Source organism: Sorex fumeus, unplaced genomic scaffold, assembly GCF_029834395.1.
Source record: "Sorex fumeus unplaced genomic scaffold, SorFum_2.1 ptg000063l, whole genome shotgun sequence".
NCBI lineage: Eukaryota > Metazoa > Chordata > Mammalia > Eulipotyphla > Soricidae > Sorex > Sorex fumeus.
This window is the reverse complement of record NW_026606120.1, coordinates 72,818,176-72,842,293: the sequence shown is the minus strand read 5'-3', so window position 1 is coordinate 72,842,293 and position 24,118 is coordinate 72,818,176. Positions and strand designations below refer to the sequence as shown.

General features: G+C 57.3%; 1 protein-coding gene across 1 annotated transcript; it reads left to right on the top strand.

The window, feature by feature from the left end:
- The first annotated feature begins 450 nt into the window (after window positions 1-450).
- Window positions 451-2,294, top strand: EPOP (elongin BC and polycomb repressive complex 2 associated protein). The gene has a single exon (XM_056126803.1). It carries the CDS (start codon window positions 921-923, stop codon window positions 2,013-2,015), a length of 1,095 nt encoding a protein of 364 aa, XP_055982778.1. The 5' UTR covers window positions 451-920; the 3' UTR covers window positions 2,016-2,294.
- Window positions 2,295-24,118: the final 21,824 nt, after the last annotated feature.

Below are 24,118 nucleotides of genomic sequence, written 5' to 3'. Positions count from 1 at the left end.
AGGGGACCCAAAGCCCGGCTTCCCGCCAGCACCGCGCGCGGCCGCAGCCCTGGGCACCCCGTCCCCGGCGCCCGGCACCTTTCCGCGGTTCGCTACACGGATCCGCGAAGTTCCACGAGGAGCGAGACGCGACCACTCCCGTCCTGCGGACGCGGACAGCGTGGCCGCTGCAGGGGGAGAGGGCCGCGCGGGGCGCCGCCTCGAGGCCCGGCCGCCGCCCGGCCACGTGCAGGGGCGCTCCGGGGCCCTCGCGCTCCCACGCGCGCACGCCGCTGCCTCCCCGCCGCCGCCGCCGCCGCCGCGCCGGGTCCACGTGTGTGTGTCTGTGTGCGGAATGGGGACGGGGGCGGTGCCGCCCGAGGGGTGGGGTCCGGGCCGCGTCACGGCCCGGGAGGCCCAATCAGCGGCGGGCTCGCGGCCCCGGCGCTGGTATTGGGGCAGCGAGGGGGCAGTTCTCTATAACGCGGTCTCCGGGAGCCAGCGGGGAAGAAAGAAGCCGAGCGGGCGGAAGGCGCCCTCCCCGCCGCCTGGGCCCGGGCACCGGGTGCCGGGCCCGGGGTCCTTCCCGCCTCCCGCGGCTGCCGGCCGCTTTGTTTCCCCGGCCTCGGCCGCTCCGGGCTCCTCGAGACTTGGTGGTGGGGGGCGCCCGCCGGGGGCTGCTCCAGGAACGCGGCGGCAGCGGAGGGCGACGGACCGCGCCGCGACTCGCAGGGACCCAGGAGTCCGGCCGCCCCGGAGGGCCGCGCGACGAGATCCAGGACGGAGCCCCGAGCTCCGCGGGCCGGGGGCGCCCGTGAGCGGAGACCTCCCCGTCGAGGGGGGGCGATGTTCCCCTCGCCCGTGGGTCCTTCGGGCAACCCGGGCATCCCCCCGCCGCTGGGACCCGGGCCCCCGCCGGGGGCACCTCTGCAGGCGGTTCCATGGAGACTCTGTGCCCCGCGCCCCCTCTCGCGGTGCCGGCGTCCCCGCGAGGGTCGCCCTGCTCCCCCGCTCCCCGGAAGCCGCGTCGGGGGACCCAGGAGTTCTCTCCGCTGTGCCTGCGTGCCCTTGCCTTCTGCGCCCTTGCCAAACCCCGGGCGTCCTCTCTGGGCCCGGGCCCCGGGGAGCCGGCGCCGCGGCCCCCGCTGCTGCTAGGCCCTCGCGCCCCCCTGTGCACCGGCGCCTGGGCCCCAGATGGCCCGAAGCCGCCCGCGGGACCGGCCGCGCGGTCCAGCGATCCCGACCCGGCGGCCCACCAGGATGCGGACGCCGCAGTGTGCCCGAGCCGCGACGAGGAGGAAGAGGGCGGAGGCGGCTGCCCGCGCTGGGGCGCTCGCTCGGGCGAACCTCCCGGCCGCTGCCCGGCAGCGCCCCGGCGCCCTCGGGACTCTCCGAGCGGCTCCGCCCCGGCTCTCGACTCGGCGCCCGACCCCGCCGCGAGTCCGCCGCGGGAGCCCAGCGCCCGGCCGCCGCCGCCGCCACCTGCGGGCCGCGCCGGGGCCGCGCCGGAGGCGTCCCCGCCGGGCCCGGCCGCCGCCGCGCAGGGCAGCGCCGCCGCGGCCGCCCAGCCCTCGACGGCCGCCGCCGCCCCGGCCGCGCCCGGCCACCTCCGCCAGGAACACTTCGACCGTCTGATCCGCCGCTCGAAACTCTGGTGTTACGCCAAGGGCTTCGCTCTCGACACCCCGACTCTGCGCCGGGGATCCGAGCGGCCCCCCGCCGCCAAGGGGCCTGCTCGCGGAGCCCCGAAGAAACGGCGGCGGCCGCCCACGCCCCCGCGCCGCAGCGCGCAGCCCCGCCGGCCCGTCCCGACGCTGCCCACGTCCAGCACCTTCTGCCTCCTCGACTGCTTCCCCTGCCCCGCGGCGCTGGTGGTGGCCGAGGACGGAGACCTGGGGCCCGCCTCTTCGCTGCGCCTCCAGGGAGACGCCAAGCCGCCGCCCGCCCACCCGCTCTGGAGGTGGCAGATGGGGGGCCCCGCGGTCCCTGAGCCCCCCGGCCTCAAATTCTGGGGCATCAACTGGGAAGAACGCTGAGCAGGAGCGCGCCAGTACCACGTGGGGCAAAGTGGGGTGCGCGGAGCCCGCGGCCGCCTCGTGTCTTACCTCTGGCCTGTGTTACGGGCTGTGGTTGGAGGGCCCCCGAGTGACAGTGCTGGCCCAGCACCTCACTGGCTGCAGTGACACCCTCGCCCCCTTCTTCGTGGGAGAGGGACGAGCGCTGGAATCCGGAGAAAGGCTTAAGAGATTCCAACCCTCCCTCTCCCCACCTGGGGGTCCGGAGTGGGGGCCAGGCCTGCACCCCAGAGGGAGCCCAGGAGGAGGAGGAGGGTACCGCTCCGAGAAAAACAGAGGGACCGAGCTTGGTGATGGACAAACTGCTTGTTTCCAGGGCCAGCCGGGGGCGAAGGGGGGTGTGGGGGCAGTGGTGGGGGTGGGGAGGTGATTGACAGCTCCCTGGGGGGTGTCCCCCACCACCGTCCTCCCGCCGTTAACCCTTCACTCCCCTCTGCCGCCCCCAGAGCTGTTTGGGGACTGGGGGCGGCTTGGGGCGGGGGAAGAGCCCGCTCCCTCTGCTGCTCCGAGGCCCCCCAGGCGGGCACCCTCGGTTGGTGAGATCTTTTAAGTCTTCCCCCATCAGCCTTTCCCTTTTGTTGAGTTTCAGAGTTTCTTCAGTTTTCTCTGTTTGCTTTCAGTTTCTAAGGCCTGGGGAGGTAAAAGCGAACCCCCCCCCCCAAGTTAGCCCCCTCCCCCCAGTTTACAGCTCTCAGCGTGAGGGGCGGGGTTGAGGGTCCGCCTCCCCTCCCCAAAGGCACCCCGGGCCTACAGACGGCCCCGAGAGCTTTCCAGGGAAAGTAAAGGAAGGTGGAAGAGAGCAGCAACGTTAGACCAAACAAGTTGCCTTTCGGGGGCCTCTCCACGGACCTGGGGGGCGGAGCGGGGAGCGTAGAGGACAGGCCTGGGGGCCCTGTCCCGGCACCCAGAGACAGCCCCCAGGAACGGCCGCGATTTGTGGGGCGGTTAACGGAGGGGCCAGGAGGCGGGAAGGGGAGCTGGCGCGGGGCTGGGGCCGGGCCCAGATACCTTCAGCGCCCCCCACCTCCAAGCAGGCATTTCGGGAGTTGTCAGGGACCTGATGGATCCGCAGGGGGCAGGGCCAGGGGATTAGTTCGGAGGTCAGAGGTTCTGTTTTCCAGGGGGGAGGGGAGAGATCGGCCCAGGCCACGCCCTCGGAACCCCTGGGGTAGGAGCGAGGCCTGCGCCCTCCCACTCCCTCCCCCCAACACCCCGCAGGTGAGGTCCGGGAGAGGGCTCTGGGGGGAGATTACTGGTTTAGGTGCAAGGGAGGGGGGAGCGCTGGAAGTTGGGGATCTGCACGAGCACCAGGGGTCCCCGTGGTTCTTAGCCCCACGTTGGTGAAGAGCACCCTTTTCTCCCCCCCCCAATACCGGGCAAGGGAGGAACAATTCCCACGGACGATGCTAGGAAGGGACTGGTCTCCTTTTCCGTGAAAATGTTTTGTAAAAAGTTGTTATTGTTTGCATAGGGCAGATTCTGGAGAAAAAACTGTTTTGGACCCCAAAAGATTTGTTTGTTTTAGAAGCCGGCTCTCTGTTTTTTTCTTTCGCTGGGGTTGAAGGTGGGGGCCGGGTGGATGGGCTTGGTCCCCTGTTCCCTCCACAGCTGGCCCTTCTGAACCCTGCTGACCTCCCCTCCCCCCTCCAGCTGTGTGGTGGGGAGGAGGGCAGAGGGGATGGGAGGAGCACTAACTCCTGGGCTGTGGGAGATGCATCTCTCGTAGCCCCCCAGGAACGGGGAAGGCCGAGGATGAGAGTGAGGGGTGGTTAGGGGTCTGGGCAGCGCGGGCAGGAGCATGGGCGCCAAATCTTCCAGCTCCCCTCCTCCACACAGACCTGGTGCTTCCGTTTGAAGGCGCTCAGGGCTGGAAGCCACCCTGAAGCCTCTCACTGGACAGACTGACTCAGTTTCCAGGGCAGCCCTTACATATGCCCACAAAGGGTGCTCTGAGCAATGGAGAAATCTTCCCTCCAAGACGGGGGCAGCGGGTCTGCAGGGGAGTGTGGTGGGGAGAACCTCTTCTTCTCCAGGCCCCGGCACCTCCCTCCGCCCTCTGCTCCCCTTCACCAGGCCTCCCCCTCTGGCCCTTGTGAGTCTTAAGCTCTAGATGCTCTTCCGGTTGTCCCATCTTGAAAAACTTTAGTGATACTTGCCAAGACCTTAGTGCCCCCCAGGCAGTGCCGGTTAGGGAGGAGAAGGAGAGGATGGGGATGAAGAACTGGGTTTATCTTTTTAATTTTTTTGGGGGGGGGTGCCACCACTCAGCCCATATCTAGGGAATATAAGGAAGCTTTCTTGACCTTCAGAGGCAGGAAGCCTGCGTCAGCTCAGGGGCGTGTGCCGGTTACAGTGGCAGCAACCCCCCTTCCTCAATAAGTCAGCTGTTCAGCTGGTGCCCCTCACCTCCTGGAGTCCCAGTGGGATTCAGGAAGGGTAGTTAATTCCCCCAGGAGGGAAGGGGACTCTCCAGGCCATGCGGGGTCCTGCGGCTTGTCCTCCCCTTAGCTGTGCCCAGGGAGGGGCCAGCTCTCCATGGCTTCTTTGCTTTGCCCACTCGGGTTCCCTGCAGCACCCCCACATGCCCCCCCCCCGCTGGGAGCCTCATCCACGCCCTCTGCATCTTGTCTCCTAAATCTTTGTGACTTGACTCTGCCCCCTGAACCGGCCTTTGCCAGGGCTGCTCGGGGAGAAACCCCAACCACAGGTCCAAGTGTACCCCGGATGCTCCCATCCTTCCCTGAGCTCTTACACAGCCGCATCTTCCCCTCCCTGTCTCTCCTGCCTCGGGCTCTCCCCTCCCTTCCCCAGGAATCTTTCCTGAGGGACACAATGATGTTGGGGAGTCTGCACTTCCCTACCTCCTCCACAACGTCCGCCTTTCCTATTTCAGGCTGCAGTTTCTGCCAATGTGTGTGCGGGGGGGAATGACTCCCCCCAAAATGCGGGAGCTCCCTCTGCCCACCCCTCTCCTGGGCTCTGGCCCCGTGTGGCCACGTGGAGGAGAGTGGGGAGCACAGATGCTCCCGGTGGGTGACCAAGCTCACGGTTCGCAGCCCAGCTTTGGGTCAAGTCCAGCTCTGGGCTCTGCCTCTCGGCCAGACCCCCCCACACAGCCCCAGTCACTCTGGCTTGGAGGCTCCGTTTGTCCTCGAAGGTGCTCTCTGTGCCTGACCCCCTTCCCACCCCGCCGCTCGCCTCCCTCGGTCAGAGGCGGGGCCCCTGGGCCCTTAGCTGGCTTTCCGCGGGCTCGGTCACTCCCTCCCGGGCTGGTCCTCTAGGCCCCGCCCACCGGCCCTCACTCTCCCACCAGTGCGGGAACTTCCTGTGCTTGTACTGTGCACGGGCTCCATCCACTGGAGGCCCTTCCTTCCTCCCTCTCTAACCCCTGCCCCCCAACATTCTCCTAAACCGGGGGAGGGGCCGCGGTGCGTAGGAGGAGAATCGAATGGGGTTTGGGGGCGGTGCTCCAGCCCCTTCTCCCAGGCGGCACCTGGAAGCTAAGTCCGGTGCGGTTGGGATTCCCTCTGGGATCCCAGCTTGCACTGCATAGTTTTCATGGACACAAACGCCCTTTTCCAGTGTCACTCCTGCAACTGCGACAACTTCCCGAGAAAACATTTTCCGGAGTGTTTATATCTTTGAAGATGAAAAGTGAGATTATTGGGGGGGTGGGGAGGGAAGCCATGGAACGGCGGGATAGGGTATTTGCTTTGCATCACTGATCCAGGTTCCAAGCACCCTCAGGAGTAATTCCTGAGTGCAGAGCCAGGAATAACCCCTGAGCATCGCTGTGTCTGACCCCCCCAAAAAAAAGAAAGGAAGAAAGAAGAAAGAAAGAAAGAAAGAAAGACGAATGAGGGTGTTAATGACAAGATTGGTGATGGTTTTTCTCTTGTCTTTCTCCATCGTCCCCCCCTCTCTCCTGTTTCTGAACCACTCCCAGTGATGCTAGGGGGCCACTACTCTATTTCTGGGCTCTATTTCTGGGTTCAGGGACCATGAGGTGCTGGGGATCAAACCTGGGCCTCTTGCTTGCAAGGACTGTGCCCAGCACAGGCTCCTCCCTGGTTCCATCAACTTCATGTATCTCTTTTGCTTATTTTCTTCTTCTTCTTTCTTTTTCTTCTTCTTTTCAAAATTTTTATCGATTCTTCCTCCCCTTTGTTCAGACACTCTGGTTTGCAAAGTTGTTCATGATGATTTGTTACAGGCATTACCAATCCCCCACCACGGTCCCCTTCCCTCCGTTTTTTTTTTAATTTTTTATTTTTGAGGGGCCAGGGATTGAGCTCAAGGCTTTACTCCCCTGCAAGGCTTAGTTCTGCTGCTGAGCTGTATCTCCAACCCATGATTAATTTTCTCTAGAGCTTTGATTCATGTCCTGTTCACAGCAGGTGCCTAATGAATAACTTGTCCAATGCAGGGCACATGTGCTAAATACTTTTTTTGCTTTGTTTGTTTTGGGGCCATGCCCGGCAGTGGTCAGGTCTTTCTCCTGGTTCTGCACTCAGGAATCACTCCTGAAAGGGCTCGGGCTCTTTGGTGCTGAGGAATCAAACACAGATCAGCCTAGATCAGCGCATGGAAGGCAGGAACCAGCTCTAGCCCCTGTGAAGTGCTTCCAGCAATAGGTGCTGGCGTGGAACCCAGGTCTCCCACATGCAAAGCATGCACTTAAGCTTTAGTTATTTATTTACTCGGGGAGGGAACACACCTGACTGTGCTTTGTGCTGTCTCTTCTTGACAGTATTTGGGGACCATAGAGGGTGCTGGGGAATCAAAGTCGGTCCACCTCAAGGCAAGTGCGGGGCTTGCTACACTCTCAGGGTCCGCAGGGCTCCGCCCTTTGAGCCATCTCTCTCCGTCTCAAAGGGCTCTGGATGTGCAGCGTGGTGAGGGACGCTTGATCAGCATGCAGTTCCAGAGATGTCCACTAGATGCTGCTGTCTGCTAGGCTCAGAGAAGCGCGGCACGCGGGAGAAGGTGGATGGGAAGGGATGGATTCTGTGTGAGCGCCACCCGGTGCTGGCCTTTGAGAAAGGGATGTGTAAGACACGGTTTCTGCATGCTTGGAGTAAGTGTCGGGCTTTAAATGATTTATGTTACTGTTTTATTTTTGTAACAATAGTTTTATAAAGGTATGGGGGAGATTGTCTGCCATAGAGGCAGAGGGAGGGATGGGATGGGGGGAAGATAATGGGAACATTGGTGGTGGAAGATGTGTACTGGTGGAGGGTTGGGTGTTCTATCATTGTATGGCTGAAACTCAAACATGGAAGCTTTATAACTGTTTAAAAAAAACGTAAAAAGGCAGAAATATAGTTTTATATACCTGAGTGGTTTGGGAGCCACTCAGACTACTCAGAGCTCACTTATGGCTCTGTTCTCAGGGATCATTCTTGGTGGTACTCAGGGGATTTGAACTTCTCAGGTGTTATGTGGTGCCAGGGATTGAGCCCATGTCAGTCATTTGCAGGGTAAGTGCCCTACCTGCTGCACTATCTCTCTGGCCCCTGAAGCTGTCCTTTTTTTTTTTCTTTTGGGTTATATGCAGCATTGCTCAGGGGTTAATCCTGGCTCTGTGTTCAGGGATTACTTCTGGTGGTGCTCAGGGAACCATATGGGATGCCAGGGATTGAACCCGGGTCAGCCATGTGCAAGGTAAACACTCTATCTGCTGTATTATTGCTCTGGCTCATGAAGTTGTCTTTTTTTTTTTTTTTTTGCTTTTTGGGTCACACCCGGCAATGCACAGGGGTTATTCCTGGCTCTGCACTCAAGAATCACTCCTGGTGGCGCTCAGGGGACCATATGGGATGCTGGGAATTGAACTCAGGTCGGCCGCGTGCAAGGCAAACGCCCTACCCGCTGTGCTATTGCTCCAGCCCCGAAGTTGTCTTTTTAATATTTATCTGTATCGCTGTTGCTGTCCTCCCGTTGTTCATCGATTTGCTCGAGCGGACCCAGTAACGTCTCCATTGTGAGACTTCTTGTTACTGTGTTTGGCATACTGAATACTCTCGGTAGCTTGCCAGACTCTCTGAGAGGGGCGGAGGAATCGAACCTGGCTCAGCCAAGCTCGCTGCGCACAAGGCAAATGCCCTACCGCTGTGCTATCCCTCCAGCCCGTTTATTTATCTATATACACACACATAAACACACACATATATACATATATAGGTGGGTATATAGATATGTCTTTTTTGTGGCCACATCCTTCAATACTGGGGGTAAAAGGTAAAGGTAAAGGCCCTCCCGTTGATCGTCGATTTGCTCGAGCGGGCCCAGTAACGTCTCCATTGGAGACTTTGTTGTTACTGTGTCTGGCATATCGAATACTCTCGGTAGCTTGCTGGGCTCTCCGAGAGGGGCGGAGGAATCGAACTCGAGTCGGCCATGTTGGCCGCTTGCAAGGCGAACGCCCTACCTGCTGTGCTACAGCTGTGCTACACACACATATATACATATATAGGTGGGTATATAGATATGTCTTTTTTTGTGGCCACATCCTTCAATACTGGGGGATACTCCTAATTTGATTCTTGGGGATCATTCCTGGTAGTACTCTGGAGACTGGGCAACACCAGTAATCAGAGCCTGCCTTAGTCCTCTGAGCCTTCTCCCCCCTCCCCCCCACCCCCAGGAGTGGGGTGGAGGAGTCAGAGAGGACAGGGCTTCAGAATCTATGGGTACGGTGCAAGTGATTCTCAGAAACAGGAGAGTTGGAGCTGGACAGATACGGTTAAGGCACTGGCTTTGCATGTGCCTGACCTTGGCTTGATTCGGGGCACCCCATATGGTCCCTGCAAGCACCACCAGGAGTAATCCCTGAACATAGAGCCAGGAGGAAACCCTGAGGATATCCAGGTGTGGGACCCCCCCTAAATAGATGTGAAATCACCCACTCAAAACTGGGCACCCCTTATCCTGGCACATTTGGTTAACATTCCACATGTCCCCACCTGAGTGGCCTCCATCCACTTCCGCCTGAGCGATGTTTCCAGCCCTCTGGCTGTGTCTTTTAGGGGTGATTCCCCTGGTCCTGACACTAAGACTTTTCAGTTGTGGGGCTTGTGTGGGGCTGCACCCCTTCGTGTGGTGCTCACAGATCTGGCTTGCTGTGTTGGGGGTTGCAGACGGCAGAGCCCCCAGGTGCTCCGTGAGCATGAGACTTGGGGGACTTGAACTGATGACTGTGTGTTCACCGGCCGGTGTTCTGAGCCCTGGGCTAGTTCTCTGAGTCCCTATTTCAGCTGGGTTTTGTTTGGGGGCTAGGGCCACACTTAGCAGTATTTGGGGGGGGGGGTCTGGGATAACTCCCAGCATTGTGGGACTGACAACGCTGCGTTCTGGCCAGCAGTGCTGGAGGCCACCAGGGCCACACCTGATGTGGGACTTGCACTTGCAAACCACAAGTATCTCCACTTCTGCTCTCCCCCTGCCCGTCATTCTGCTCACTTTTGTCCTTCACAGACTAGGAAGGGACTCTAGGGCCTGGTTTCTTTTGTCCAGTGGTTGCCTGTGTGGAGTATCCTGCTGCTGTGTGCAGCACTAGCCCTTCTTTTCATGAAAGGAATTCGGAGGGGCAGTGGAGAGAGATGAGGGGAGCTAACATTTACTCGGCATTAACTGTCCCTGGCAACAGGCTAAAGGCAGGAGATAAGCAGTGACTCCGGGCCAGAAAGATAACCCCAACGGGTCTGATCCCCACCCCCCCACACACACATTGCATGGTTCTCCCACCCCCACCTGCCCAGGGGGTGGGGTGTAGCCCCAGAGCACTGCTGGGCGTGGCCCCCTCAAACAACAAAAAATAAATAATTATATTTTCATATTTCTCTCCCCTGCTCTGCAGCCGAATAAACAGCAAACGCTGTGCGGCAGGGAGACTGCTGATAGAGGCAGGTGAGGCTGAGGGAACAATGGAACACGGGGGAGGACCTTGGGTGTTGGAAGGACTTCCTGGAGGAGAAGCTTGGCACTTGATTGGCACTGGAAAGGATAGGAAGGAATTTCAAGTGAAGAAGGCTGGAGTGTGCTGAGAGCAGAACACAGGTGCACAAAGCAAAGGCACTGGGGCTGGAGCAAGTGGGATTCTTGGATCAGAGTGCCTGGAGCACAGGGTGCAGAGCACTGGAGATGAGACAGACAGAGGGAAGATCATAAAAGGTCTTATACATCAGGGCGGGAGTTTATTTTGAAGTCCCTGAGAGCCCACTCAATTGGACTGGGGTGGCCATGAACTTTCCTCTCCTTATGCTTTGTCCAGTGGAAACTGAGTCCCTCACAGCACCTCCTCTGTACCTAGCTCCCCTCTAGGAGGTGTGGCAGGAACTGGGTCCTGGTGGGGAGTGGGGGTTGGGAATCCTGATTATCTGTTAGTAGTCACTGCTGCTGAGAGGAGGGCTGTGAAGGAGGAGGAATGGGGGTGCTCGTCAGGGAGCACCGAGAGGTTTCTAGGAAAGCAAATTTCCAGAGGAAATTATAGTGACCATTAGAGGCCCAGATCAAGGACTGGGTTGAGTGAGCATCCTGGAGTGCAGAGACACCGGATAGCCCGGGGATGGATGGATTCGGGAGACACCCTTCCGTTGGTTGTTTGCTTGGAGGTCACGCTCAGCATCTGAGAGGTTGACTTTAGTGGTTTATTGGAGGTATTTGTGGAGTCAACTGGTATTTGGCTGAGTGATAGCACAGTGGGTAGGGCGTTTGCCCTGCACATGGCCGACCTGGGTTTGATTCCCGGCATCCCATATTGTCCCCTGAGCACCGCCAGGAGTGATTCCTGAGTGCATCCGCTAGGAGTAACCCCTGTGATCTCCGGGTATGACCCAAGAAAGAAAAAAATATATTGAGCCCTCTTTCTGGCCAGGAAGCACAGTCTTTAAACCACTGTCCTTCTTTTTGTTTGTTTTGGAGCTACACCTGGTGGTGCTCAGGGCTCACTCCTAGTCCTGCACTCAGGGATCACTCCTGGCAGGGCTCAGGGGACCATATGTGATGCTGGGGATGGAACCTGGTCAATATACAAGGAAAGCACTGTAACCCCTGTGCTTTCTGGCCCCGGATCTCTTTGTTGTAGATTATTAGTCTAACCAAAACTATTTGGCATGCAACTAATTATCCTAATAAAAATTATCAGCCTAAGCAGTCGAAGGTTAAAACATAATAAAAATTAACTTAATTACTGTGACTTATTCTGATACAAGAACCAGGGGAGGGGAGTAAGTGAAGAGAGAAGAGATCTGGGCCCGAAGATGCTCGGGGGCAAGGCTCTCCTTGGCAGGTGTGAAGCCGTGAGTTTGATTCCTGGTGATGTCTCCGTGGCCTAGTGCTGTCTTGGCAACGCTGCCGTGTGGGGCCCCGGGAGCCACCTGAGAGCCTGAAAATCTCCAGGGCATTGCAGCGGGTGTGCGTCACTCCTGGTGAGCACCACGAGCGAGTGTGGGAGCAGAGCCGGGCTATGACGTGTGTGTGTGTGTGTGTGTGTGTGTGTGTGTGTGTGTCCTTGTCATCACAGCAGCACAGCAGAAAGGGCAGGGACAGAGAACAAAAATATGAGAGAGGGCTGGGGAAGCTGCTCAGGTTATAGGGCTCTGGCTTTGTCTGTGTGGGGCTCTGCCTTCCATCGCAGGCACCACGTGGCCACGACCACGCAGTGTGGCCCCTAAACCACCATCCCAAACAGTAGGAAAACAGAAACAGGGCACTGTGAGACGCAGGTGAGAGCATGCAGGAGGGGAAGGGCTGTGGTCACCTTGGTCACCTGTGGTTCCAGGGGGTCAGGGCAAGCTGCAGGGGACAGGAGATGACACAGCAAGTGCCTCTGCGGGCTGCGTTCTCTGAGGAGGTTGATGGAAGGGGAGGAAAGAGACAGGGAGGGATCAGGCATGGGTCTCACAGAGTGAGGGGGTCAGAGACACTGGGAGGAGGAAGAGTGGGTGGTGAGAGCGCGATGGGAGCAGGACAGGGACACGGGGACAGGGAAGGTGATCTGTCCTCCAGACACACCTTCACTCATGCATATGCCATAGGCATGTGTGTGCACATATGCATAGTGCACATGTCACCTGCCATGTGATACACTGTATAATTCCAACACCTGCACATGCCACATACATGAACACCACTCAGTTACACACATGTATGTACAAGTGCTATGCATGCACATGCCCCGCCCCAGACCTGACAAGGAGAGCGGGCAGGTGTGCAGAGGGGCTGCGTGGAGGCAGGGGGCTTTTCTTGCCAGGGCAGAGATGGAGGGGAGGGGAGAGTTGGAGGGGGGCTGGGTGGCTCTGAGGCAGGGGTCTGCTAACAGCACAGGGATCATGAGGGAAAGGGAATTGGCACCTGTATCCTGGGGGGCTTTGTTTCCCCTGAACTTTGTTTCTGGGGTCCCAGAGGCCGTGGGCCCACAGTAGGCTTCTTCTCTCTGCTGCTGACCCAGCGGGGCCCCCAGAGAGGGAGCCCTGAGCGGACGGAAGGTCAGGGGTGTGGAGGGCCGGGGTCAAGCCCAGAGGGCAGGAGCCCAGGTTTGAGGGTAGATTCCCCTGCTCCACAGCATGCTGCCCTGAGCATTGCTGGGTACGGCCCCCAAACAGAACACACGAAAACAGAGTCCAATGTTTGGAAAGGGCGATGCCGGGAGGGCTAGAGACGAGGGTGTGGACGAGGGGTGCGCGGTTGGCCGCCTACCTTCTCCGTTTGAATCTGGGGTATGGGCAGGGCTGGGCCCCAGGACAAGCAGGGTGGTGGGCTTGTAAGCCTTCACTTCACTCCACGCGTCTCTGTGCCCCCCCCCCACCAGGAGGGTTGTTTTTCCACGGCTCTGAGTGTGCTGTGGGGGTGCAGAAGCTGACGGTGTGGGGTGAGGGGAGCTGTGCCCGCCCCTGTGCAAGCTTGTACCTGGCTTGCCCAGTCTGTTTACCGGGGCACCCGATCTGGACCATGTGCTCTTGGCCCTCTGCATCCCAGGGGGCCTTACCCACAGCCCAGCTCTTGCCATGAAAACAGTGGACGTGAGCCCGAGCGATAGTACAGTGGGAGGGGGATGCTTGCCTTGCATGCAGCTGACCTGGGTTCGACCCCCGGCACCCCATATGGTTCCCTGAGCCCCCATAGGAGGATCCTGGGGGCTCAGAGCCAGAAGTTAGCCCTGAACACAGCTGTGTGTGGCCCCCAAAACAAAACAGAAAGAGAAAACAGAGGACTCCTCCCCAGCCCTGGTCCCTCCCATGGAGTCCTGTGGGGAACTGAGGGGCGGACATCAAGGGCCTGTGTGTCCATTCTCACGTGATTGTCCCTCTGTCCATCCTGAGAACCAGGAGTATGGGTGGCTGTCCCAATCCTGGTGTGTTCCTGAGTCATCCGTGTTTAAGGGTGGCCCCTGTCTGCATGTCCGGAACCCCGTGCATGGCGACTCAGAGCTCTGAGAGCCGCCCCGTCTAAACACGCCTCCGTGTCTAGAGCGTGTGAGGACATGTCCCCTCCGCAGCCAGGCAGAAACTAGGTCAGCGCTGGGTGGCGATGGATTCTCCAGCAGGTGGCCGAACAGGGAATGACGGCAGTGGTGGGGGTGGCAGGGGGAGGGGCGAGGGGGAAGACTGTGGTGGGTAGTGGGTGGTTGGAGGCGGGCAGCATCGGTGGGAGGCAGAGGGGCCAGGAGAGGTCTTCCTGACTGGGAAGGACTTTCACCCACAGAAGAGAGGGGGAGTGGAGACAACCTTACCCTGGAGACCAGGAATGGGGGAGGGAGGTGGGAGGGACGTGGGGCAGAGGCTGGGGTTGGGACCAGATGTCACAGGGAATAGTGGCCAAGTGTTTGATCAAGAAAAAATAAAATCTCTTCCCTTACAGAATAGGCTGGTGGGAGAGAGTACAGGGTGAAGGCGCTTGCTTTACCTGCAGCAGACTGGGTTCAGTTCCCTGGCATCACAGATGGTACACTGAGCACCATCAGGAGTGATCCCCCACCTCAAAATAAAGGACTGATGTGGGGGGCTTGGCCTAGTGCTCAATGGTGCACCCTGTGAACAGCATGTGTGAGGTCTTGGGCTCAATTCCCAGCATCTCCTGGTGCCCTGAACACCACCAGGGCACCCCCAAGTGGGAGTAGACCCCCAGCACCACTGAGCATGACTCCAAAACCTGAAAAGAAGGGGCGACTTTCCCCTCTGATGCCTGAAATTCCGGGGCAGGAAGACTCCTGTGGGGGCTCTCCTGCTTGGAGAGAAGGGGGAGTCAGAAGCTTCTCACCTGCGGGGGGGAAGGGGCAGAGAGGGCTCCTGGCCACGGTGCTCAGGAAGCCAGGCCAGATTTCACTGAGGAAAAAAATAGGGGGGCTTCTCTGCTATTCTCAGATCCCGATGCCAGGGAGCCTGGTGAGGGGAGAATTCAGGGTTCTCTCTTCCCTTGGGAGACAGTGTGGTGGGTCAGCAACATTTAGGGACCCCTGCAGGGGAAAGGCCGGATCCCCAGAAGTCAGTCCTGACTCCCCACCCCGGCGTTGGCCATCTGGGGTGATAACCATTTACTCCCCCAGAGCTGAACTTTCTGGCATCTGCTTCCCCACAACGCCCACAGAGCCCTGGTGTGTGATGGGAGCAGGAATCTGGAGCGCAGCGCCTGACATGAGCCCCCTCCCAGGAGGACCCTCAAAGCATGAGTCCCCCACTCCGCATCCTGGTTCCTCCATCGCCCAGTCAAGTCCCACCCACCCAATTCACAACACGCCCCATCCCCCAGCTGGCGCCCTGGCTTTTGCCCGAACCCAATCCCTCCCCTCCCCCATCTGCACCCCGGAGGGCCCTTGCTGGGTGGCCTCCCCGCCCCTTCCCCTGGGTCCTGCCGCAGGCCTCTCTGTCGGGCTTTATTGGGGGCTCAGGTGTCCACACCCTTGTGAACTTCATTTTTCCGGGGCTGGAGCGATAGCACAGCGGGTAGGGCGTTCGCCTTACAAGCGGCCAACATGGCCGACCCGAGTTCGATTCCTCCGCCCCTCTCGGAGAGCCCGGCAAGCTACCGAGAGTATTCGATATGCCAGACACAGTAACAACAAAGTCTCCAATGGAGACGTTACTGGGCCCGCTCGAGCAAATCGACGATCAACGGGAGGGCCTTTACCTTTTTAGTGTGGGTGTCATCTCGGTCTTCATGGATTCCAGTTTTGACCAGATCCCAGTGGCTACCGCAGCAGTCCGGGGATCTGATCACCATTAGCTGTGGATACTGAGAATCTCAGTGGGCACCAGAAGGGCACCCCCCAGCCCCTCCAGTCCCTGCCATTGGTGCTGGAGCAGTGATGGCGGGTCTCTATTCACCCACCGTTCCCAGGCTCTTCAATACTTTATTTATTTACTTATTTATTTATTCTTTTTGGGTCACACCTGGTGATGCACAGGGGTTACTTCTGGCTCTGCACTCAGGAATTACCCCTGGCGGTGCTCAGGGGACCATATGGGATGCTGGGAATCGAACCCAGGTTAGCCACAGCAAGGCAAACACCCTACCTGCTGTGCTATTGCTCCAGACCTGGCTCTTCAATACTTTAAAGAAAATATTGTGTAATAACAATGCTTAGACTCAGAGTTAGAAAACCAAATTTACTGGAAAGTAGAAGAGAAAGAAACTCCCCAGCTGGGGAGGAATTTAGTATAGGACTGTTAAATATGGCTCATTTTTCATGTATTTTTTTTTAACAGGAAAACTGGGTCTTTGTGTTACTTGTCAAGTGACAAGAATGTTGCAGAGAATGCGAGGGTTTTACAGAGCAGCCTGGCGAGTTTGGGTCTTTGGAGTTATCTACTCGACCATTTGCCTAGGTATTGCCCATTATCTTTTAGTTTCCTGTGAGCCTAAGATCTGGTGCAGAATCTCGAATCTTGGAAAACTGTTCACTTCCCGTTCTCAGAAAGAGCCCAGGAGTTTGTAGAAATGTTTAAAGTGTGGGGTAGAGACAGCCTAGACAGAGCTTCTCGCTGCAGCTGGCAAGGGGAAACTGAGGCTTCCTCTTTCACCATCTTGGCCAGAATCCCAGGCCCATGGGGTTTGTGAGGGTCCTCAGGCCATCTCTGGGTGTGGGTATAGACAGAGGTGTGGTGTGGGTATGGATGTGGGTGTGGGTGTGTGTGTGTGTGGGTGGGTGGGTGGGTGTTGGTGTGTGTGTGGATGTGGGGGTGAAAGTTTGTGTCTGTGTAGGTGTGGGTGTAGGTATGGATGTGTGTGTAGGTATGAATATTGGTGTAGATGTAGTCATGTGAGTGTAGATGTGGGTGTGGGTGTGGGTATGGATGTAGTGGGTGTGGGTTTAGGTGTGGGTGTAGGTGTGAATATTGGTGTAGATGTAGTCGTGTAGTATAGATTTGGGTGTGAATGTGGGTGTAGGTGTGGGTGTGGAAGTGAATGTGAGTGTAGGTGTGAATGTGGGTGTGGGTGTAGGTGTGAATATTGGTGTAGATGTCCTGTGAGTGTAGATGTGGGTATGAATGTGGGTGTAGGTGTGGGTGTGGATGTGGGTGTGAGCGTAGGTGTGAATGTGGGTGTGGGTGTGGCCATTTGACATGCCCATTTGTCAGCTTCACACTGACCTAAGACCCCGGGGACACCAGATAAAAGAGCCCCGAGCCCCTTGCCCCCAACCTGGGATGCTCTGCAGGCTGCAGCTCGGGGCCTCACCTTCCCTTCCTCCGCCAAAGCCTCTTACCAGCTTCCTCTGGTTCCCCTGCCCCCCCCTGCCTGGAATTCGTGCACAAAGGGCCTTTGTCATCCCGTATTCCTACTCGGAACTGGCTTTGGGGATCCTCCTGATCCTCTGGGGGTCCCCCACCCCCTGGGCCTCCTGCCGACCTCAGGCCACCCCAGCGGGAGGCGGCCGCGGTAATTTTCCATCCCTGCTGTTCTCTGCTCCAGCACGCCTTGCCCAGAGAGAGCCAAAGTCTCTATGTATATCTCTTCTCGCCCCCACCCCGGGCGGTGCGTGCGGCTGGTTCGCGGGCTGTGGCCGTGCAGTCTGTCGCTCGCTTGCTTGCGCTGGCTCGGATTTGCATGTTTAATATTTCCTCCAGGAAGCGCTCCTGGCTGGGGCCCTGCTAGGTGGTGTGAAGCCGGCAAAATGTCAGGGCCCGGAACGGCTGCGCACGGGTGCTGGCGGAGGACAGGCGTCTGGGCGCTGCAGAATGGTGACGCCAGCTCCTGGCTGCTGCCTGGGCATGGGCGTGGGGGTGGGGTGGGGAGGGTGAGCGGGAGAGGTACCCCCCATCGCACACCTGCAGGCTGAACCCTTCTTTGCAGGCCCCTCTTTCCTTCTCTGCGGGAGGCGTTGAGGCTCCCCTCTATGCCGTGCTGGGGATCCAACCCCAGTGCTCGCTTGCGAGGCCCTGAATTTGCCTTTTCAGTTGCGGCAGCATTTCCACCTCTTGGGTACTTTATTTTTTTTCTTTTAAGGGCCTGGGGCACCCCAAAAGTGCTCAGGGCTGACTTCAGGCTCTGTGTGCAGGGGTCACTCCTGGGGATCATGTCAGGTGCTGGGGATGGAAACCAGGTGGGCCGCATGCAATGCAAGGACCCTACCTGCTGCACTGTCGCTCCAGTCCCACATCTTGGGCACTTGTATGTCTGGGAGTTTCTGGTGGGAGCCGGGGCGGGGGGAGCGGGGACTGGGGCGGGGGACACACTGGGGATGAGAGTGGGAGGGGAGAGGTGGCTGCGTGGCCTGGGAGCATCCTTGAGCTCTGGGCTCCTCAGAGAGAACAGAATCTCTTGCCTCTGTTCCTGATGAGTTGGAGTTCTGGGGAGCAGCGCTGGCCATCTCTCGAGTTCCCAGGGGTCCAGAAGCAGGGGTGGGGGGTGTCTTTGTTCACAAAGGGAGAAAAGCAGGGCGAGATGAGGCTCTCAGCCCCGGGCAGATGGAAAATCTGAAGATGGGAGTGGGGGCAGGGAGGCAGACAGACACAGGCCTTTCATTCCGCAGCGTGCCATGAAATGCCTGATTGTGCTAATGGGTCCAGAGGGCTCTGTGAGGCCTGGAGGTCGGGAGGGAGGGGGTTGGGGGGGAGGGAAAGGCTGCGCCGTCCCCCCAGTGCCCCAGGAACAAGATCCCCACACATTCTGCTGCAGCGAGGCCAGGTTCCCGCAGAAAGAGCTACTTAGAGTCAACATGACAGGGGGCCCCCAGCCTGCCCCCCCCCAGGCTCCTGCCAGGTTTCTAGTGCTGGGATGGGGTGGGACAATGTGGGAGGGACATCCTACTGTATGGTCCGTCGAGTGGCCTCCATGACCACCTAGCGGATTTTTTCCTGGGGTCAGGTGAGGGTGGGGTGTAGGACTTCTCTTTCCTGGGGTTTGCTGTTTCCTCTCCACGAAGTGGGCTCCTGTGGACGCCTGAGGACTGATCTGCTGTTGGATGCATCTCTCAGCCGTGTGCGGTGACAGGCTCAGAGGACGAGATCTTTTATTTGAGATGTTTTATTTGATCTGTTTTGGGAGCACTCCCAGGGATTCTCAGTCAACCAGCAAGTTAAGCAAAAGCCTGATGCAGTGTTGTTGGGCCTTCCCGAACTGGCACCAAGGGGATCTTGGGGGATTGCCTGTCATGTCCAGGAGGCCATAGGGTACCACGGATTAAACCTAGGTTGGGCATGACCCCCTAGAGGCCTTTAAAGTGTGGGGTCCCCCCTGCTCCTCACAGTAGCCCACCATTTGTGGTCAGGGCTTTGCAAGACATTTCAGGTTTTTGTGTTTGTTTTGTTTTGAGATCACACACACCTGACAGTGCTCAGGGATTACTTCCGGCTCTGCACTCAGAGATATCTTCTGACAGGCTCAGAGGACGAGATGGGATGCTGGGGATCAGACTTGGGTTGGCTGCATGCCAGGTGCTCGGGGGACCATATGGTATGCTGGGAATCGAACCCGGGTCATCCGTGTGCAAGGCAAACATCCTACCCACTGTGCTATAGCTCCAGCCCCATCATCTGGAGTCTTCCAGGAAGGATCACACACAGGAGCAGAGAGAAACCAGACTGAAAAAGCCCAGCATCTGTGACGGAAGCCAGGGCAGGCTCTCGGGTTCTGTCTGTCTTCCTGCTGCCCCTCAGGTCCCGCCTCCCACTCCCCGCCTCCCCTTTGGGCTCCTATGAGCGCCCCAGGTCTCCCTGTGCCTGGAGGGGCCCAGTGAGATACGGAGCAGCGGAACTGCTTTCTTCCCTCCTGGAAGCTGCCAATCAAAGGAAATGGGGGCGGGCAGATGGGAATGGAAGAGACAGTCCCTCAGCTGACAGCTCAATGACAAAGGAAGAAGAGGTAGTCTGGCGCTCAGGAGCAGACACACAGAGCTGAAGGGCTGCAGACTGGAGCTATTTTAATTTGGGGTGATCCTGATGACCCCCCAGTAACCTCAGGGGCAGGACTGAGTAATAGCGGGTGCGCAGGGTGGGGGCCTGGGCATCAAGGGAAGGTCGTGCCTGGCAGATAGAAGTTGGGTGAGACATTTGAAAGACTGCCAATGATGGAAAGAAAAAAATCTGGAAAACCAGCCCACAAGGGTTCTTTGTTTTAAGAATTGTTTTGGTGGCCAGAGTAATAGTACAGCGGATAGGGTGTTTGCCTTGCATGTGACCACCCCAGGTTAGATCTCCAGCATCCCCTATGATCTCCTGAGCATCACCAGGAGTGATTCCTGAGTGCAGAGCCAGGAGAAACCCTTGACCATTGCTGGGTGTTGTCCCAAAACAACATAAAACAATTGTTTTGGTGGGTCACACCTGGCAGTGCTCAGGGCTTACTCCTGGTTCTTTGCTCAGGGATCACTCCTGGCGGGGCTTAGGGAACCATCTGGGATGCCAGGGACCAAAGTCAGGCCAGCTTCATGCTAGGCAAGCACCTTTCCTACGTCTATGGATCCTTTAAATAATTTTTTAAAAGATTTTATTTTAGTCATGGTGTTGTAGTATTTTACGAGGTTGTCAATGACAGGGTTTCAGCATTGCAACCCCACACCCCACATGTGTCCATTTCCTTCCACTGTTGTCTTGGGGTCCCCCTCCAAGAAGCATTCTTGAGGTTGTGCGCTTTATTCACTTACTCTGTTTGCACCCCCAAATCTCCTCTTGTAGGGTCTGGAGCAGTGGCTGTCAGCTGGGGTGACTTGAGCAATGTCTAGGGACACTTTTGGTGCTGTGATCAGGGCGCAGTTTTCTGCTGGGACCTACTGATTGCAGAGAGACCTGGAGGTGGCTGAGGCCAATAAGGTGGGGACTGTCCCCGCGGCAGAGTGGCCGGCATGGGAAACCCTGGTGTAGTCTGTAACTCAGCCCTTTCCACCACCCAGCACTGCCATCCTGAGGGAGCTACAGTGATGTGGAGCAGCCGAAGCCTCGGGTGCCCTAGTGGTGGTCTCTACTGGACCATGTTTTTGGTTTGGTTTTGTTGTTGAGGGGCCACGTCCATCAATGCTCAGGGGTTATCTCTGGCTCTATGTTTATCCTGATGACGGTTCAGGCACTGTACGGGATGCCGGGGATCAAGCCCATAGTAGGTTGGTCCCATGCAAGGCAAGCATTCTACCTGCTGTATTATCTCTCTGGTACTGTTGGATCGTTTTAAGATGGTAGATGTTAGGGGGGCCTGAGTGAGAGTACAGTGGGGAGGGCATTTACTTTGCACATGGCCAACCCAAATTTGATCTCAGCATCCCATAGGGTCCCCTGAGCACCACCAGGAGTAAAATTCCTGAATGCAGAGCTGAGAGTAACCCTGAGCATTGCTGGGTGTGACACCCCCTCACCCCCAAAAAAAGATGGTAGATGTCCAGTGGGGCATTGTGGGTGGCAGGCCAGCTAATTTTGGGAACCTCTGCTCTAGAAGATTCCAGTGTCTACTGAATCTATTTATGTCCCTTGTTTGCCTATGGCATCTGCTCTGCATCCACCCCGACTGGGGACTTTCCAAGTATATGTAGGCGTTGGTCAGGTGTGCACAGGAGCAGACTCCTCACCTGGACACAGGGGGCAGCTCCTTCGCACTGGCCCAGAGCCCAGTTTGCCCTGGGAGGCACGCGGGATTTGTACCATTTAGTTGCTAGGCCCTGCCAGAGACCTGACCCCTGGCGACCCTGGGAGAGAGCTGGGGAGGGCTCACCCAAAAGTGCCTGAGCTGTTGACTCAAAAAGAACAGATGCTCATCCTCCGTGCAATCTGCATGTCATTTGCATATTATTTGGGATGTAATTTGCATACTGCTCCTTTAAAGTCAAAAGGCACGGATCTCCTGGCCCCTGTCCTGATTTTCCCTTTTCTTCAAGGGCTTCTGTCAGCCCCTCCACTCTTTTTTGAGGGGAAAGCTGGGAGGGGAGTTGGGCCACACCTCGTGGTGCCCAGGGGCTATTTCTAGGTCTACGTGCTCAGCAGTGACCCCTGGTGGTCTGAGGGTTTGGGCTGGGGCCTACCACGTGCAAGAGAAGCACCTTAGCCTCTAAACTGTCTCTCCGGTTTTTCTATTTTCTTCTTTGTTTCATTTTTTGCCCTTTTGGGCCACACCCAACAGTGCTCAGGGGTTACTCCTGGCTCTTATATGACATTTACTAGCCATAAAAAAAACCCCATTTGAATCTCTGGCACCAGACATGGATCCCTGAGCCCCGCCAGGAATGATCTCTGAGCACAGAGCCAGGAGTGAGCCCTGAGCAGAGTCAAGTATGGCCCCAAAACACCACCAACAAAAGCAAACCAGAAGACAAGAATGAGTAACATGTAAAGAAGATTTGAATAATCCACTTTCTTGTCTGCACTGCCAGTGCCTTCATCCTCTGCTAGGGCCAGGCCTCAGCACAACTTCTCTGGCCCCCTGAACTGCCAGGGTAGCTCAAAGCTTGCCCTGGGTCCACCCTTGTCTCTTGTCGGGATCCTGCTTTTGGGGTACTAGGAAGTAAGGGCAACTGAGGCTTAAGTCGAGAAAACAGATGCCCCAGAATGAATATTATTCAGAGTCACTTAACTCCCATGTTACAAAAGGATAGCATTAACTGTCTTCCTGTGTCTATATAGAAAAGGATATTGCTCTGAAGTAACTATGCAAAGGACATAAGGAGAAGAGAAAAGTAAAATTTACAAGTTAACAGAGTCTGATTAGGGGACATAGGTGATTGACCAGTTGGGGAAGCAGAGCGCAAAGAAAGAGGTTACAGGTAAACACAGAGAAATGGGAGTGTCTCGGGAGCACTGTGATGGGTGTAACTCAGTAAACCTAAACTCCCTGTGGCTAGGGAGGAAGAACAAACCAAAGTTATCCTACACAGGACACTTTCTCCAGCCCTCGGCCAGGCGGAGCCCGCAGGCCTGGCTCAGAGGCAGGGCTCCGAGTTGGCTGTGCTGACAGGCACATCCTTTCTCAGGGCCCTGCTGGAGAATAGCCACCTCTGTTGGGACAGAGAAACAGGCTTGGCGCTGTGCAGGGAGGTCGGAGCAGACTTAGGAAGGTCAGTTTTAATAACCAGGGTGGGTGCAAAGTGGGGAGGGGATCAGGAGGCACCAGACTGGGCCATGGCCAGGCATGGATGGGGTAGAAGCACAGACGGGCCGGAACAGTCCTCCTGTCACCGGCAGAAAATCAGGCTTCTCTTTCTTTCTTTTAGTATTTCTTTTTTTTTCTTTTTAGCTTTTTTGGGTCATACCCAGCGATGCTCAAGGGTTACTCCTGGCTCTGCACTCAGAAATTACTCCTGGCGGTGCTTGGCGGACCATATGGGTTGCCAGGGATTGAACCCAGGTCGGCCGCGTGCAAAGCAAATGCCCTACCCGCTGTGCTATCGCTTCGGCCCCTCTTGTAGTATTTCTTATATTTTTATTTGTTGTCGATCTGGGGGCCTTACCCAGCAGTGGTAAGGACATAAGGAGGAGAGAAAAGGGGCTAACCCAGCTCAGGGATTGCTCCGGGCAGTGCTGAGGGGACTTTGTGGTGCCAGAGATTGAACCAGGATCCCCCCCCCTTCCAACCTCCAATGCAAAGCGTGTGCCCTGCCCACTGAGAATTCTCTCTGATCCTCTTTCTTTTACTCCTTCATTTGTTTTGTTTTGTTTTGTTTTGTTTGGGGGCCACACCCAGCAATGCTCAAGTTTCACTCCTGGCCCCTACTCAGCAATCACTCCTGGTGCTGCTCAGGGGACCATAAGGGATAAACATCAGGGACTGAACCCAGGTCAACTATGTGCAAGGCAAGCGGACCCTCTTTCTTTGACTTTTAAATTTCCTTTATTGTGGGGCTGGAGAAACAGGACAGTGGGTGAGGCTCTTGCCTACCTGGGTTCCATCCCTGCCATCCCATACGGTCCCCTTGTGCACTGTCAGGAATAATTCCTGAGTGCACAGCCAGGAATGACCCCTGAGCATTTCCTGGTGTGGCCCCTCCAAAAATTTTTTTTCCCTTCCCTTCACTCCCCTTCCCACCCCTCCCCTGACTTCTGAGTAGTTGTTTCTGTGGCGCCCAGGTGTGGGGCCCTCCAGTTATTCACACACTGACTGTTGTTAGCATGCTTAACTGTGGGGGTGGGGATCCTTGGGACCACACTCAGTAGTGTAGTGCTCGGGCTTGAACTTGGGGCCTCCCTGCCTTACCCTTGCAGAGCAGGTGTCCTATTCTAGCTCTCCTTGGACCCCAACCAGAAATTTCTTTTTGGGGGGACATTTGCTCAGTGCCAACCAGAAGTTTCTTATTGGAAGAAATTGAAAAGCTCCCAAGAGAAAAAAATCCCACATCCTAGCATTTGGAGGGCTCCCAACGACAGAGCTGGCCTTTTACCCAATCCCTAAAAACACGATCCACTGGTTAAAAAAGGAAAAAGCCTCAATGGTGCCCACAGAACTTCGCATCTGCTGTTGAGATGCTTCTGCTTTACAGACGAGTGGCGGAGCCAAGATCACCTGACAGGGAGGAGAGCAGCTGTTGGGTGTCAGTCGGGTGCTGGTGAGAGAGGCCCCGTGAAGTCAGAAGGCAGGAGGTCCCGCCCGGGGGCAGCCAAGAGCAATGCAAGGGAGCCACGGAGAGGGAGAAAGGGAGGAGTCCAGAGGGC